This window comes from Enhydra lutris, unplaced genomic scaffold, assembly GCF_002288905.1.
Source record: "Enhydra lutris kenyoni isolate GAN:26980312 unplaced genomic scaffold, ASM228890v2 scaffoldscaffold24, whole genome shotgun sequence".
NCBI classification, from domain to species: Eukaryota; Metazoa; Chordata; class Mammalia; order Carnivora; family Mustelidae; genus Enhydra; species Enhydra lutris.
Genome location: NW_019154108.1, coordinates 19844129 through 19856369, shown reverse-complemented (window position 1 = coordinate 19856369; position 12241 = coordinate 19844129). Strand labels below are relative to the sequence as shown.

General features: G+C 44.5%; 1 protein-coding gene across 1 annotated transcript in view; it reads left to right on the top strand.

Moving 5' to 3' along the window:
* Window positions 1–10095, top strand: part of LOC111150864 (collagen beta(1-O)galactosyltransferase 2) — a 99091-nt gene extending 88996 nt beyond the window's left edge. The window contains exons 9-12 of the mRNA XM_022508506.1: window positions 2707–2839; window positions 3954–4081; window positions 8056–8262; window positions 9819–10095. Of these exons, the coding sequence (XP_022364214.1) occupies window positions 2707–2839; window positions 3954–4081; window positions 8056–8262; window positions 9819–10095 (745 nt within the window). The remainder of the gene's footprint in view (window positions 1–2706; window positions 2840–3953; window positions 4082–8055; window positions 8263–9818) is intronic.
* The last annotated feature ends 2146 nt before the right edge of the window (window positions 10096–12241 follow it).

Genomic DNA, 12241 nt, shown 5'->3' with positions numbered 1-12241 from the left:
TTGTCCCAAACATTGCATGGGCTTACTTACACTAAGAAATTACTCATTGTTTATGTGGGATTTAAATTTGACTGGATGTTCCATGTTTTGCTTGCTAAATCTGGTAGCCCTGTTCTTTGGTGCACTGGAGTTGGGGAACCACTTCTTCAAATACTTAGGAGCCCAAATTTTATTTATAGGCCACGTGGACCAAGGGAAGTGAGTTGAATTGTGAGAGTTCTTTATTTGTTCCTCATACAAGTTTCTTGTCGGAGATATAATACCATGAAATTTTTGACATTCTGTTCCTCGTTATTGCCTTCTTGTGTTAAAAAGATAACTTCTACTCTACCATTTTAATTCTCTTGTTTCTTTTACTATATATTTTTTAGTTATTTTCTCAGTGACTGCCATGGAGATTACAATTAACATTTCAATGTATAGCAATCTAGTTTATATTGATACAAACGTACTAGAAGAAAACATAGGGGGTAAGGTCCTCACATTAGTTGTGCCAATTTTTTTTTTTTTTTTGGATTTGACCCCAAAAGCAAAAGTAAACAAATGGGACTATATAGTAAATTAGTAATTACTATACAGTAAGTAATTACTATATAGTAAATATAGTAATTATCTACAAAATGAAAAGGCAACCTACCTAATGAGAGAAAATATTTGCAAATCATATACCTGATAAGGCATTAATTTCCACAATATATAAAAACTCATATAATTCAATAGTATAAACAAAAAACCCAAATAACTTTATTTTAAAATGGGCAAAGGTTCTAAGTAGACATTTTTCTAAAGAAGACATGCTGGTGGTCAACAGGTACATTAAAAGGTACTCAACATCACTAATTATCAGAGGAATGCAAATCAGAACCACAATGAGATATCACCTCATACTTGTTAGAATGGCCATTATCAAAAAGATGAGAAATAGCAAGTGTTGACAAAGATGTAACAAGAAGGGAACACTAATGTATTGTTGGTAGGAATGCAAACTGGTGCAGCCACTATGGGAAACAGTATGGAGGTTCCTCAAAAAATTAAAAATAGAAATACCATATGACCCAGCAGCTCCACTTTTGGGTATTTATCCAAAGAAAATGAAAAATCAACCTAAAAAAATAAAAAAAAAAACCATATAGGTATCCCCATGTTCATTGCAACATTATTTACAAAAGGAACCTAAGAGTTCTATCAGTGGATGAATGGATGAAAAAGGTGTGGAGTATGTAAATATATACAAGGAAATATTATTCGTCCATTAACAAAGGAAGTCCTGCCATTTGTAAGAACATAGATGGCTTTTGAGGACATTATGCTAAGTGAAATAAATCGGACAGAAAAAGACAGATACCAAATGGTCTCATTTATATGTGGAATCTAAAGAGAAAAAAAAAAGACCATATTCACAGATACAGAGGACAGAGGTGATTACAAGAGACAGGGTTGGAAGGTGGGTAACATGGGTGAAAGGGGTGAAAACATACAAACTTCCAGTTGCGAAATAGATAAGTCTTGGGGCTGTCATGTACCACATGGTGACTATGGCTAACAATATGCATTGCATATGTATGAATGTTGCTAAGAGAGTAGATCTTAAAAATTGTCATCATAAGAAAAAATTTTGTAACTAGGTGAATGGATGGACGTTAACTAGACTTAGTGTGGTGATCATTTCATAATAAGCACAAATATCAAGTCATCATGGTGTATACCTGACACTAATATAATGTTATAAGTCAGTTATATCTTGATTAAAAAAACAACTGAATTTCAGTGGTCTACAGAAGCTTAGCTTCCATACTGCTTCATTCTTTTCACCGTCCTTTGTTCTATTGTTGTCAAACAAATGACTTCTTTCTATATTAAAAGCCTTATAACAGAGCCTTACCATTTTTGCTTTATGCAGCTATAATTTAAATTGGAAAATTTAAAGAGAAAAAAAGAGTTATCAGTGAAAAACATTAAACTGTCATTTATATTTACCTATGTGGTTACATGTCCCCGTGCTCTTTATTTCTTTATATGGATTTAGGTCGCTCTCTAATTTCCTTTCATACCAGCCTTAGAACTCCATTTGGCATTTCTTGTAGAGCAGATCTGCTAGCGACAAACCCTCAGCTTTTATTTATGTGTAAATAATTTAATTTCTCCTTTATTTTTGAAGGATAGTCTGACTAGATATAGAATTTTTCGTTGACAGTCTTTTTCAGGTAGCATTTTGAATATGTTGGCTTACTGCCTTCTGGCCTCCATGGTTTCTGAGAATCAGCTATTAATCTTGTTGAGAATACTTTATATGTAGTGAGTCATTTCTCTCTTTCTGCTCACAAGATTGTCTCTTCCATTTTTGTTCTTAAGTTTAAAAAAAAAAAAATTAGGTCCAAAGAAAGGACACGCACATGTTATGTTCACAGTTCTTCCTGTCCTCATCCCCTCCAGTATTTAATGCTATTAGCCACTTGTCCTTCCTTAGGAAAATACCTTTTCAAACTGTTAAAAAAACTGGTGATACTTAGAACTACGTTGGCAATTATGAGGGATATACCAAGTATAAGACATCATTGTATCCTTCCCTAAGAAATGATGGGAAACCTGAGAAGTCTTCCTCAATGTGCCGAAGGGCTCTGAGGAACATCCAGAACTCTCTCTTTCTGGCTTCTGTAGTGGGGACATCTCAAATGTTAATTTTCAGACGTGTTCTCTGTCATGCAGAGCACTCAACACAAGTCAGCTGAAGGCCCTGAATATTGAAATGCTGCCCGGATATCGAGATCCCTACTCCTCTAGGCCTCTCACCAGGGGTGAAATCGGCTGCTTTCTCAGCCACTACTCTGTCTGGAAAGAGGTAAATAGTGCTTGATTTAGATAGGCAGTTTTGTAATGAGGAAGAAGGAAAGTGGGACTTTGTAGGTGAATTAGGGCCAGATATAAAGTGGACCCATTCTGTTCTGGAAGTACGCTTGGAAGTTTCTGTTGCCTCATGTCTCCCTCTGACACAAGGCCAGTGACAAACAAGGAGAAGGGGCCTTGTTGCCACTTGGGATGATGACAGAGGAAGACACCCATGTTCAGGAGGCCACACTCCTTTTGGTGTATCCTTGTCCGTAGTAGGAATGCCTTGTATTGTGTGTATCTAGCATGTCATCATTTATTAAATGATTTCTTACAAGAAGGCACACAGAAATCATATGAAGTCAATCAGGACACATGGGCCCATTTTATCCAAGAGAAAATAATTAAATATCTTGCTATATAAGAAGTGGCAAAGCCAGGACATGAACTCATGGCTTGGAGGGAGGTATGTGAGTGTGGGGCTCCTGATTAAGGGTCAGTTCCCATAAGAAAAGAGAAAGTCCCTAAAGAAGGGCCCCTTGAGTGCCTTCCTTCTTTGAATGACCCAGTCTATGCCAATCTTTTTTTTTTTTAATTTAAACTTTAAGTGAAATGTAATAGATAAATACAGAATTACATAGATCGTAAAACATAGGCCAATGAAATTTCACAAATGGGATAACAATACAGCCATGTCAACCAGCACCCTGATCAAGAAACAGGTTACCAGCACCCCAGAAGCACATCTTCCATATTTCCTTCTAGGGAAACAGTCCCCAAGGGTAATCACCGTCTTGACTTCTAACAGCCCAAAATAATTTTGTCTGCTTTTGTACTTTCGTTTATACGAATGGAACTACAGGGTGTTGAGGTATATCCTCCCAGGACCACAGTTGGGAGGTTCATCTTATAACGTTGCATTTAATTATAGATCGTACATCCTCATTGGGGAAAGCAGACCCCAGTTTATTTATCCAATCTACCCCTGATGGCATTTGCTTAGACTCCAGTAATGAGCTATTACCTACTCTGCTTCTGTCTTCTCGACATTTTAATATATACTTACCTTAATAAAAAATAGGCACTGGACTTCTCATGAGGTCTTTTCCCACTGATGACCTCTACAGGTGATCGACCGAGAGCTGGAGAAGACCCTGGTTATTGAAGATGACGTGCGCTTCGAGCATCAGTTCAAGAAGAAGCTGATGAAGCTGATGGATGACATTGACCGGGCTCAGCTGGATTGGGAACTGATGTGAGTGACAAGACAAGCTTATCCCAGAGCACTGAGAGGATTCAGTCCTATTCAAGGGGCAACAAGCCCCGCCTCCCCAGCTGATAGGAGACACAGCTCCTGCTTCCATTTCCTGACTTTCTCTCCACAGATGTTCCCACAAACAGGAAGTGAGTAGACGATAGCCCCCGGTTTCTGGATCTGTGTACTCTGTGGGCTGAGAAAGAAATTGTGGGAGATTCTTTGGGAGACCCAGAGTCTGCCTGCTGGTCAGGGGTCTTCAGACTGAGCGCTCATGTGGAAGCGCAGCAGAAGCCCCCCCAGTGAAGTAGCAGTGCCCGGAGAGGTGGGAAGAGAGAGGGGGAGGCATTCATTCAAGGCCAAGAGTCCTGTGTCACACTTAAGAGCAGGTTTCCTCTGTAGCCTCTGATAGCCTCTGACAGTCTGGGGGCTGAAGGTCTGCACGAGAGTGCCTCTCTTGGGAAGGGAAGTGTGCAAACAGTAAGAACACTGAGCTGGGTTCAGTGGAGGGTCAGAGCTCATCATAGGAAAATCAGGCTTACCAAGGTAATGCTGGTTCTGAATTGACATTTATTGATGCTCTGATAGCTGTCTCTGGGAAGTAAGTCTCTCTCTCTTTCCCTCACCCTCCCTCTCTCCCTTCCGCCCTCTTTTTCTCTCTCTCTCCATCTCCCTGTCTCCCCCCTCTTCCTCTCCTCTTTCTGTCTCTCCCTCCCTCTCTCTCTCTTTCTTTTTAAACCAAATGACATTTTGTACTTCTCTCCAGTGAGGCAGAAAGTTCCCAAGCATTATGTACACTTCCCAGCTGTGTGTCAAAGGCAATTTCATCAAATCAGAGCCTGTTCCTTTGGAGTGGCCGCAGCAGAGAAGCTGTCCCGACTCCTCCCATCCTCGGAGGGAAACGGAGCTATGGGCCCAAGTGAAATACTTGTTCTCTCAGAAAACGTACCATTTTGAGCCCAGAAGAAACCTAGTAGCGACTCAACTAACCCATGGGGAATAGACCCAGAAATCAGTACTGTGTAATATCAAGACACTGGCTCCGACTCATATGTCAGCCGTGGGATTAGATTCTGCGCTGTCCCTTAGGATCCTTGTCTGTTCCTGTAATCCTCCAGAAGGCCCCGCACCTCGGTCTGAGTTTCTAGCTCTGCCGCCTGCGGCTGCTCCTCACGGGCACGGAGCCCAGAAGTCATTTTATGCTCACAGGACCTGAAAAAGCAACTTTTACTTCAGACTTGGAATCAGAGGGCTCGACTTGGGGAGCCTAAGCCCTATGACTGACACATGTCCTTGTCCACCTGTGGTTTAGCTGGTACATTTCTTGGGACAAAGAACCAACAAATTTGGGACACTTGGAAGGCTCAGTCAATTAAGCATCTGCCTTCAGCTCAGGTCATGATCTCAGGGTCCTGGGATCGAGTCCAATGTTGGGCTTCTTGCTCAGTGGGGAGCCTGCTTCTCCCTCTGCCTGCTTCTCCCCTGCTTGTGCTCTCTCTCTCTCTCTGACAAATAAATAAATAATCTTAAAAACAAACAAACAACAGATCCAAGAAAGCAGAATGATTGGATAAGGACATGGATACAGGGAATGATAGGGACACATAACAAAAATCTTTTCTAAATTTCACAGACTGATCAAGTCAAAATATGCCATTAATATTGTTTATATACTATTAAAGAATGACGGTGGTTTCAAATTTTTCTTCTTTCTTTCTTCCTTCCTTCCTTTCTTTCTTCCTCCCTTCCTCCCTCCCCCTCTTCCTTCCTTCCAAGAGAGATACAGAGAGAGGATGCAAACCATTGCTGGGGGGGGGGGGGGTCGGGGAGGGGAGGGGTAAGCAAGAGGAAGAGAAAAGATCTTAGGTAGACTCTGCACTGAGTGCAAAGCCCAACACAGGGCTTGATCACACAATGCTGAGATCGTGACCTGAGCTGAAATCAAGAGTCAGACACCTAACTGACTAAGCTACCCAGGCACCCCTCACCTATCCTGTTCTAAAATGAACAACAACAAAAAATGTTCCTGAAGCTCAAAACATGAAAGCTGATAAGCTGTCCATGCCTGCTATGTTACATTTCTCCCCCCAAAAAGAAATAGTAAATGGGAAGAGTCGAACAAACCATTGGAATCATCTAGGGCAGTGCTGCCTAACAGTAACATGAGAGGAGCTACATACGTTATTTGAAAATATCTAGTGATTCCATTCAAATGGTAAAAAATACATTAGGTGAATTTAATAATACATTTTATTTACCCCAACATTGCTAAATATTATTACTTTAACATGTAATCAATATTTTAAAACTATTAATGAGATAGTCTACATTGCTTTTTGTTTTTGTGTCTGGTTTTTTTTTGTTTTGTTTTGTTTTAAGATTTTATTTATTTATTGGATAGAGAGAGAGATCACAAGTAGGCAGAGAGGCAGGCAGAGAGAGAGGAAGGGAAGCAGGCTCCCCGCTGAGCAGAGAGCCCGACGCGGGACTCGATCCCAGGACCCCGAGATCACGACCTGAGCTGAAGGCAGAGGCCCAACCCACTGAGCCACCCAGGAGCCCCTTTTGTGTCTGTTTTAAAGCTTTTTCATTTTTTGTTTGTTTAGAGGGAATGAGAGGGAGAGAGGGAGAGAGGCAGAGGGAGAGGGCAAGAGAGAATCTCAAGTAGGCTCCACACCCCACATGGAGCCCTACATGGGGCTTGATCTCAGGACCCTGAGATCATGACCTGAGCCAAAACCAAGAGTCAGAGGCTTAACTGGCCGCGCCGCCCAGTTGTATTTAATGTCCAGTATGTATTTTATGCTTATGACACATCTCAGCCTAGATGCTAAGTTTTCAGCTGCTGCAATAAACTGCAATCCTACCAAAACAGTTTTGTGTAATGGAAAAATATTTTACACGTCTTCAGTTTTATTTTAAAATTTTAACTTAAACTATGTTCAACGAACCCATTGAGTACAAACTCGGGCCCTGGCCCTCTAGCTCCCTGTCAAGCGCTCAGTGGGAGTTTCTCTTCTCCCTGATGGTCCATGAGAGAAATTCTGGATGGTTTGGTCTGAAAGGGACAGTGGCTGAGAAGGTCTGTGTTTGGTGTCCTGAGAAGGTGAGCCACGACACATGCTACGAATCCTGAGAAGTCTTGACAAGAGCAATCCATTGAATGCTGGAAGAGAGTGTCTTAAGGCAAAATAGAGGAAAGCAACTTCAGCCCCGGGCAGGAAGCCCTCCCCTCCTCAGCTTGCTCCAGGCAGGTGGAAAACAAGCAGGTTCCAGAGAAAGGTGATGGATCACAGGTCCGTCAGTAGACCGTGGGAAAGCTGGACTGGCCGTGTATATCTTCTGTGGCAAAAGCTGTTGGAGAAGGACCGGCCCTGCCTGGGTGCTTTTCTCAGAGCAAAGTGAGGGCAGAGCTAGATGTGCATGAGGAAGAGAAAGCCAGGCAGGCTTAGTCACTCATTCTCCCCAGGAAGGACTCCCTTGGGGCCACTTAGGTTGCAAGGTCTTTGACTGTAGACTGTAGACTGTGTCTTCCCCATAGCTTTTTCTGTCCTGTGTTTACCGCCAGCATCTGGAGAGCTTTCTGGAGACCATCAAAGGCTGAAACTCTAGGGACTTGAAAACTCAGGATCTCACCTCTGCCCCTTTTTTGTCTACTTCCAACACTGTAAACGCAGCTGGAAGTCCCATACCGTCTTTGGGAAATGATCAGAGGGATCTTTTAGTCTCTCTAGAGTTGCACTTCCGGGCTGGAGCACAGCGTAGAGCAGGAGCAGTTGGGATGTTGGCAAACGGGGCCAGGAAAATGGCCGCCTTGATGGAAGGTGCCAGTCATCATTGGTGATTGGATGCAGGTTGTGGTGATACTTTTGATGTAAGACGCAATGGGTCCCAGCTTTCAAAAGTATCTGCAAAACCTGTGCTCTGTTCTTCCAGAGGTCTGATATTCAAATTGGGATTTTGCTCTCTTCTAGTTACATCGGCAGGAAGAGGATGCAGGTGAAGGAGCCGGAGAAAGCGGTGCCCAACGTGGGGAATCTGGTCGAAGCCGACTACTCCTACTGGACGCTGGGCTACGTCATCTCCCTGGAAGGAGCACAGAAGCTGGTTGGAGCTGATCCCTTCGGGAAGATGCTGCCAGTGGACGAGTTCCTGCCAGTCATGTACAACAAGCATCCTGTGTGAGTCTCCCCGCACCGCCTGCCCATCGTGGGCACACCCCACTCATACGTCGTGCTTCTCGGGTTCTCCATAGTGCGTGGTGTTTTCTAAAACTGCGCTGCTTTTAGAAATGATTTTCCCCTAATCATGACTCAGAAAGGCTGACCAGAGTGACTGTCCCCTTGTACAGATGGGGAAGCCGAGACTTGGCGGTGGGGTTGGGGGGGATCCTCTGGAATAAACCCAGTGTGTAGTTTACCCGGACATATTGTGCTCAGTCCTCCCCTTGTTTTTGATCTTCTCATTTCCATAAACTCATACACCCGAAGGTGAAGGTGAAGGTCATCTTCCTGAGCACCTTCAAGCATTTAGTTCATTTTTCAGTCCATTGTGTGTACTTGTTGGCCAGACAGGAGTCCCACTCCCTGCAGAGCTCACAGTCTGGCTGGGAATTGAGACTCATGAGCAGTCCTCGTGATGTACGGTGAGACCTGTAATCACAGCGGTGTGTCCGAGTCTCGGGGAGGCGGGAGGTGGCCCCTGAGCAGGGTGTCCATGGAAGAAGGCGGTCAGGGTGATGCTCAAGGTTGCCCTAACACAGGAGCTTATTCAGACCTAGCGTTGTTTGAAGGATATGGACATGTGTGGTTTACCTGTCAGTCTCCCCACTAACCTGTGAGCCCACTGAGGCAGGAACAGTCTCACATCCCCGTGTCCTGAAAACCTAATCCCAACTTTACCCATAATAGCTTCTCAGTCAATGAGTCCTAAATTCATTAGTGGAGCAGGAACCCAGGTTCTAACCTTGGCTCCTTCTCTCAGTTGCCGGGTGATCTCTTTACTAACTGGGCTTCATTTTAGTAGTTAAGAATTTATGTCCTGCATCTGGCTTATTTTGTCCCTGTCCTCGGTAAAGATGAGGTAAAGTCCTCACCTGCTTTGATACCTCTGACTTTATATCCATGTCCTATCAGGAATATGGAGGTCACCCATCATCCCTGTGACAGACAGGAAGCTAACACCTACACTGTACTAACTGAGCTAGGAGCCAAGCAGATGTCACCTCGCATAATCCGCATGGGGGAGGGGGAGTGAGTCATCCTCCCCTTCACACCCACAGGATGCGGGGATGCAAAGCCAAGTTGGCGTGCCTCCAAGCCTAACTGTGTGACTTATCCCACCACTGCTGTTCAGATCTCAACTAATTTATTAATCCAAGAATAGGGCATTTTCTGCAAAGTGATCACCTTCATCTCTCAGGATGGTCCGACAGAGCTTAATTCTTAGCTTTTAGAGTGAGACCTGAAATTCATCTTTTAGAGGAATCCAACCAAATACAACAGAAATAACCTTTCTTTTTGCGTGTTTGTTTAGATCATTTGAAAACTTTTAAAGAAACTTCTATTGTGTTTGTAGACTAAACGTTTCCCCAAAGGGCACAACTTGAAAAATCATCAGAGATGTCCATGACAATGTAAGAGATGACCAGCACAGCCTCTCTGCTCTTCCCGCCCCAGCACCATTTGCTAAATGTCATAGCCCCTCACTCACGCACGCATACTCCTCTTGTTTGCAGAGCTGAGTACAAGGAGTATTACGAACCCAGGGACCTGAAGGCCTTCTCCGCGGAACCCTTGCTCATCTACCCCACGCACTACACGGGCCAGCCAGGGTATCTGAGTGACACGGAGACCTCGACCATCTGGGACAATGAGACAGTAGCCACCGACTGGGACAGGACCCATTCCTGGAAGTCCCGGAAGCAAGGTCACATCCACCGCAACGCCAAGAACACAGAGGCCCTGCCGTCGCCAACCTCCCTGGACACGGTGCCTTCGAGGGATGAGCTATGAAGTCTCCATGGGGGATTCCCCACCCTCAGTTTTTCCAATGGGCTGTTCATCTGTTTGCTCCAGTGTCTTTTAGTGGTCACAGTCCTCTAACCAAAGTGGTCTACTGTGATTGAGCAAAATGAATATATTCTTGACAGGGGAGGATAAGAGGGAAACTTAACCCAAATTTCCTAAGATGGCTAGAAGATAGGCTTTAAGGCAACCATCGAGATAAACCTCAACCCAGATACCTAGCCCTTCGGTCTTTATCGGTATGATACTGCTTCCTACATTAAGGATGAACAATATGGCCCAGAGACTCATCCCTGAGAAAGGTAATCAAGTCAACAAATGGGCAGGCAAGGCAGCTGAGCCAACTAGACCACATCCATTGGTCTCATGGGCCCATTTCATATCATAGGTGTGACCTTGAAACCTTGTATATGTAACATGTTTGCAAAGGAGGGGGATCAAATCGTTTAAAAGCAAATTAATTGGGCGTTGGTTTAGAGGAATTCTCTCATGAGCCAACGTGAGCTGTTCATCTCAGTCCTCGTTATCCAATAGGGATGGGTATTTCGGTCTCTCTGAGACTTGGCCTTTGACTATCATGGCGACTGAAGCTCTCCTAGAGAGGCGTCAAGTTTGCCATGTGGGTAGAGTTTAGTAGACATTTGAAGGTTTGTGTAGATCTCTGAGGAAAACAAGAACTCAGACTTTGGCCTTCTATTGTGGTCACTTGAGTTAGGATGCTCTATTTATGAAGATAAATTTAATATATAAGGGTTCAGACTGGGGTCTCGCTGGTGTCTTCTGTCCCAGGGCACCCTGTGCTGCCGTGGCACGTCACGCTCGCCTCTCCACGCCTGAGCCTGGGAAGGAATTGTGAGTGTGACTTTTATGAGTCACTGTTAAGAGGCAGAGCACATTTTTAGGCCAGCAACTGTCCTTGCCTGAGTTTTTCATTCTATTTTGAATTATTTATTCTGCAAAACGTGGGGAGAGGCCTGTAAGATAAGGCAGAGAAACAGATTTTTCAAGCTTTCATTGCGCCCCAGGGAGCAGCGAGTCTGCGATCTGGTTCTCCCGCATTTCCCAGCCTGGCTCTTCAGGGAGGCCTGTGGAGTGGGAGAGTCTCACCTTCTGGAAACAAATGCTTTTGCATTTCAGATGACAGACGTTGGTCAGGAACAGTGGACTGCTCCACTGATTTAGGCCAACAACCAGGGAAACTCTCGGAATCGGCCTCCTGGGCAGATCGATGTCCTTCCCGCTTTCCTCATAGAGTGATTTTCTGGAAAGTGCAGTGTTGGGCTACATGTCCTTTCCTCAGATATCTCACGATAGTTTGCCTCAGGTTTGTGTTCGCCCTCCTGCAAGCGGTAAGACTTTGCCTCTAGAAATAGCTTCCCCACACACTCCTCCCTGAGCTTCAGGCTTTGGAGCAGAGTCCACAGGCAGGGTTGCCGTGTGAACTCGGCTTAGCGCTCCCCGGTGAGGGAGGAGGGAGAATCTTCTGGACAGTGAGGATGTCAGCGGGGCTGTGGGATGACAAGGCAGCTCACCTTCCACGGAACACCAGCCTTAGCCCTCGTTCTTGACTTATTGTCGATACTAGTCCACTTTAGTGTCGATACTGGTCCACTAAGCAAGGAGGCTGAGGAAGGGGATCTCAGTCGGCCTCAGTCTTTACGCTTAGGCATACCTGTCAGAGCCTGACACTTTTTTTTTTTCCCTAGAAAAACAGAAGGAACATCTGGGGAGCTAGTGAAAAATACTTAGGTGATCTCTAAGGTTTCCTGGGTTATTTTGTATTTTGTTTGCGTATCTGCGTGCGTGCCAGTGTGCCTGACTTTCACGATATATTTTTTTTTAAGAGGGTGGGAGGTGGTTGGGAGATTGGGAGTGGAGAAAGATTGCGTTGACTTTTGTGTGGTTTTGTTTAATGGAGAACATTCCTTTTTTCCTTTTGCTGTCAGCTGGTCTGATGGGGTTATGAATTCTTGTTCTTAAAAGATATTGGTCTTAAATTCTGGAATTTTAGATTAGGACTGTCTACTGTGAACCAAGTTCCGGCTTTGTTAGCCCAGCCTTTGCTTCCGCCTGCTCGGGTCTGGGATCCCAAGCAGTGCTCTTTTGTTGTGAACACTGTGCTCCGCACACCGCT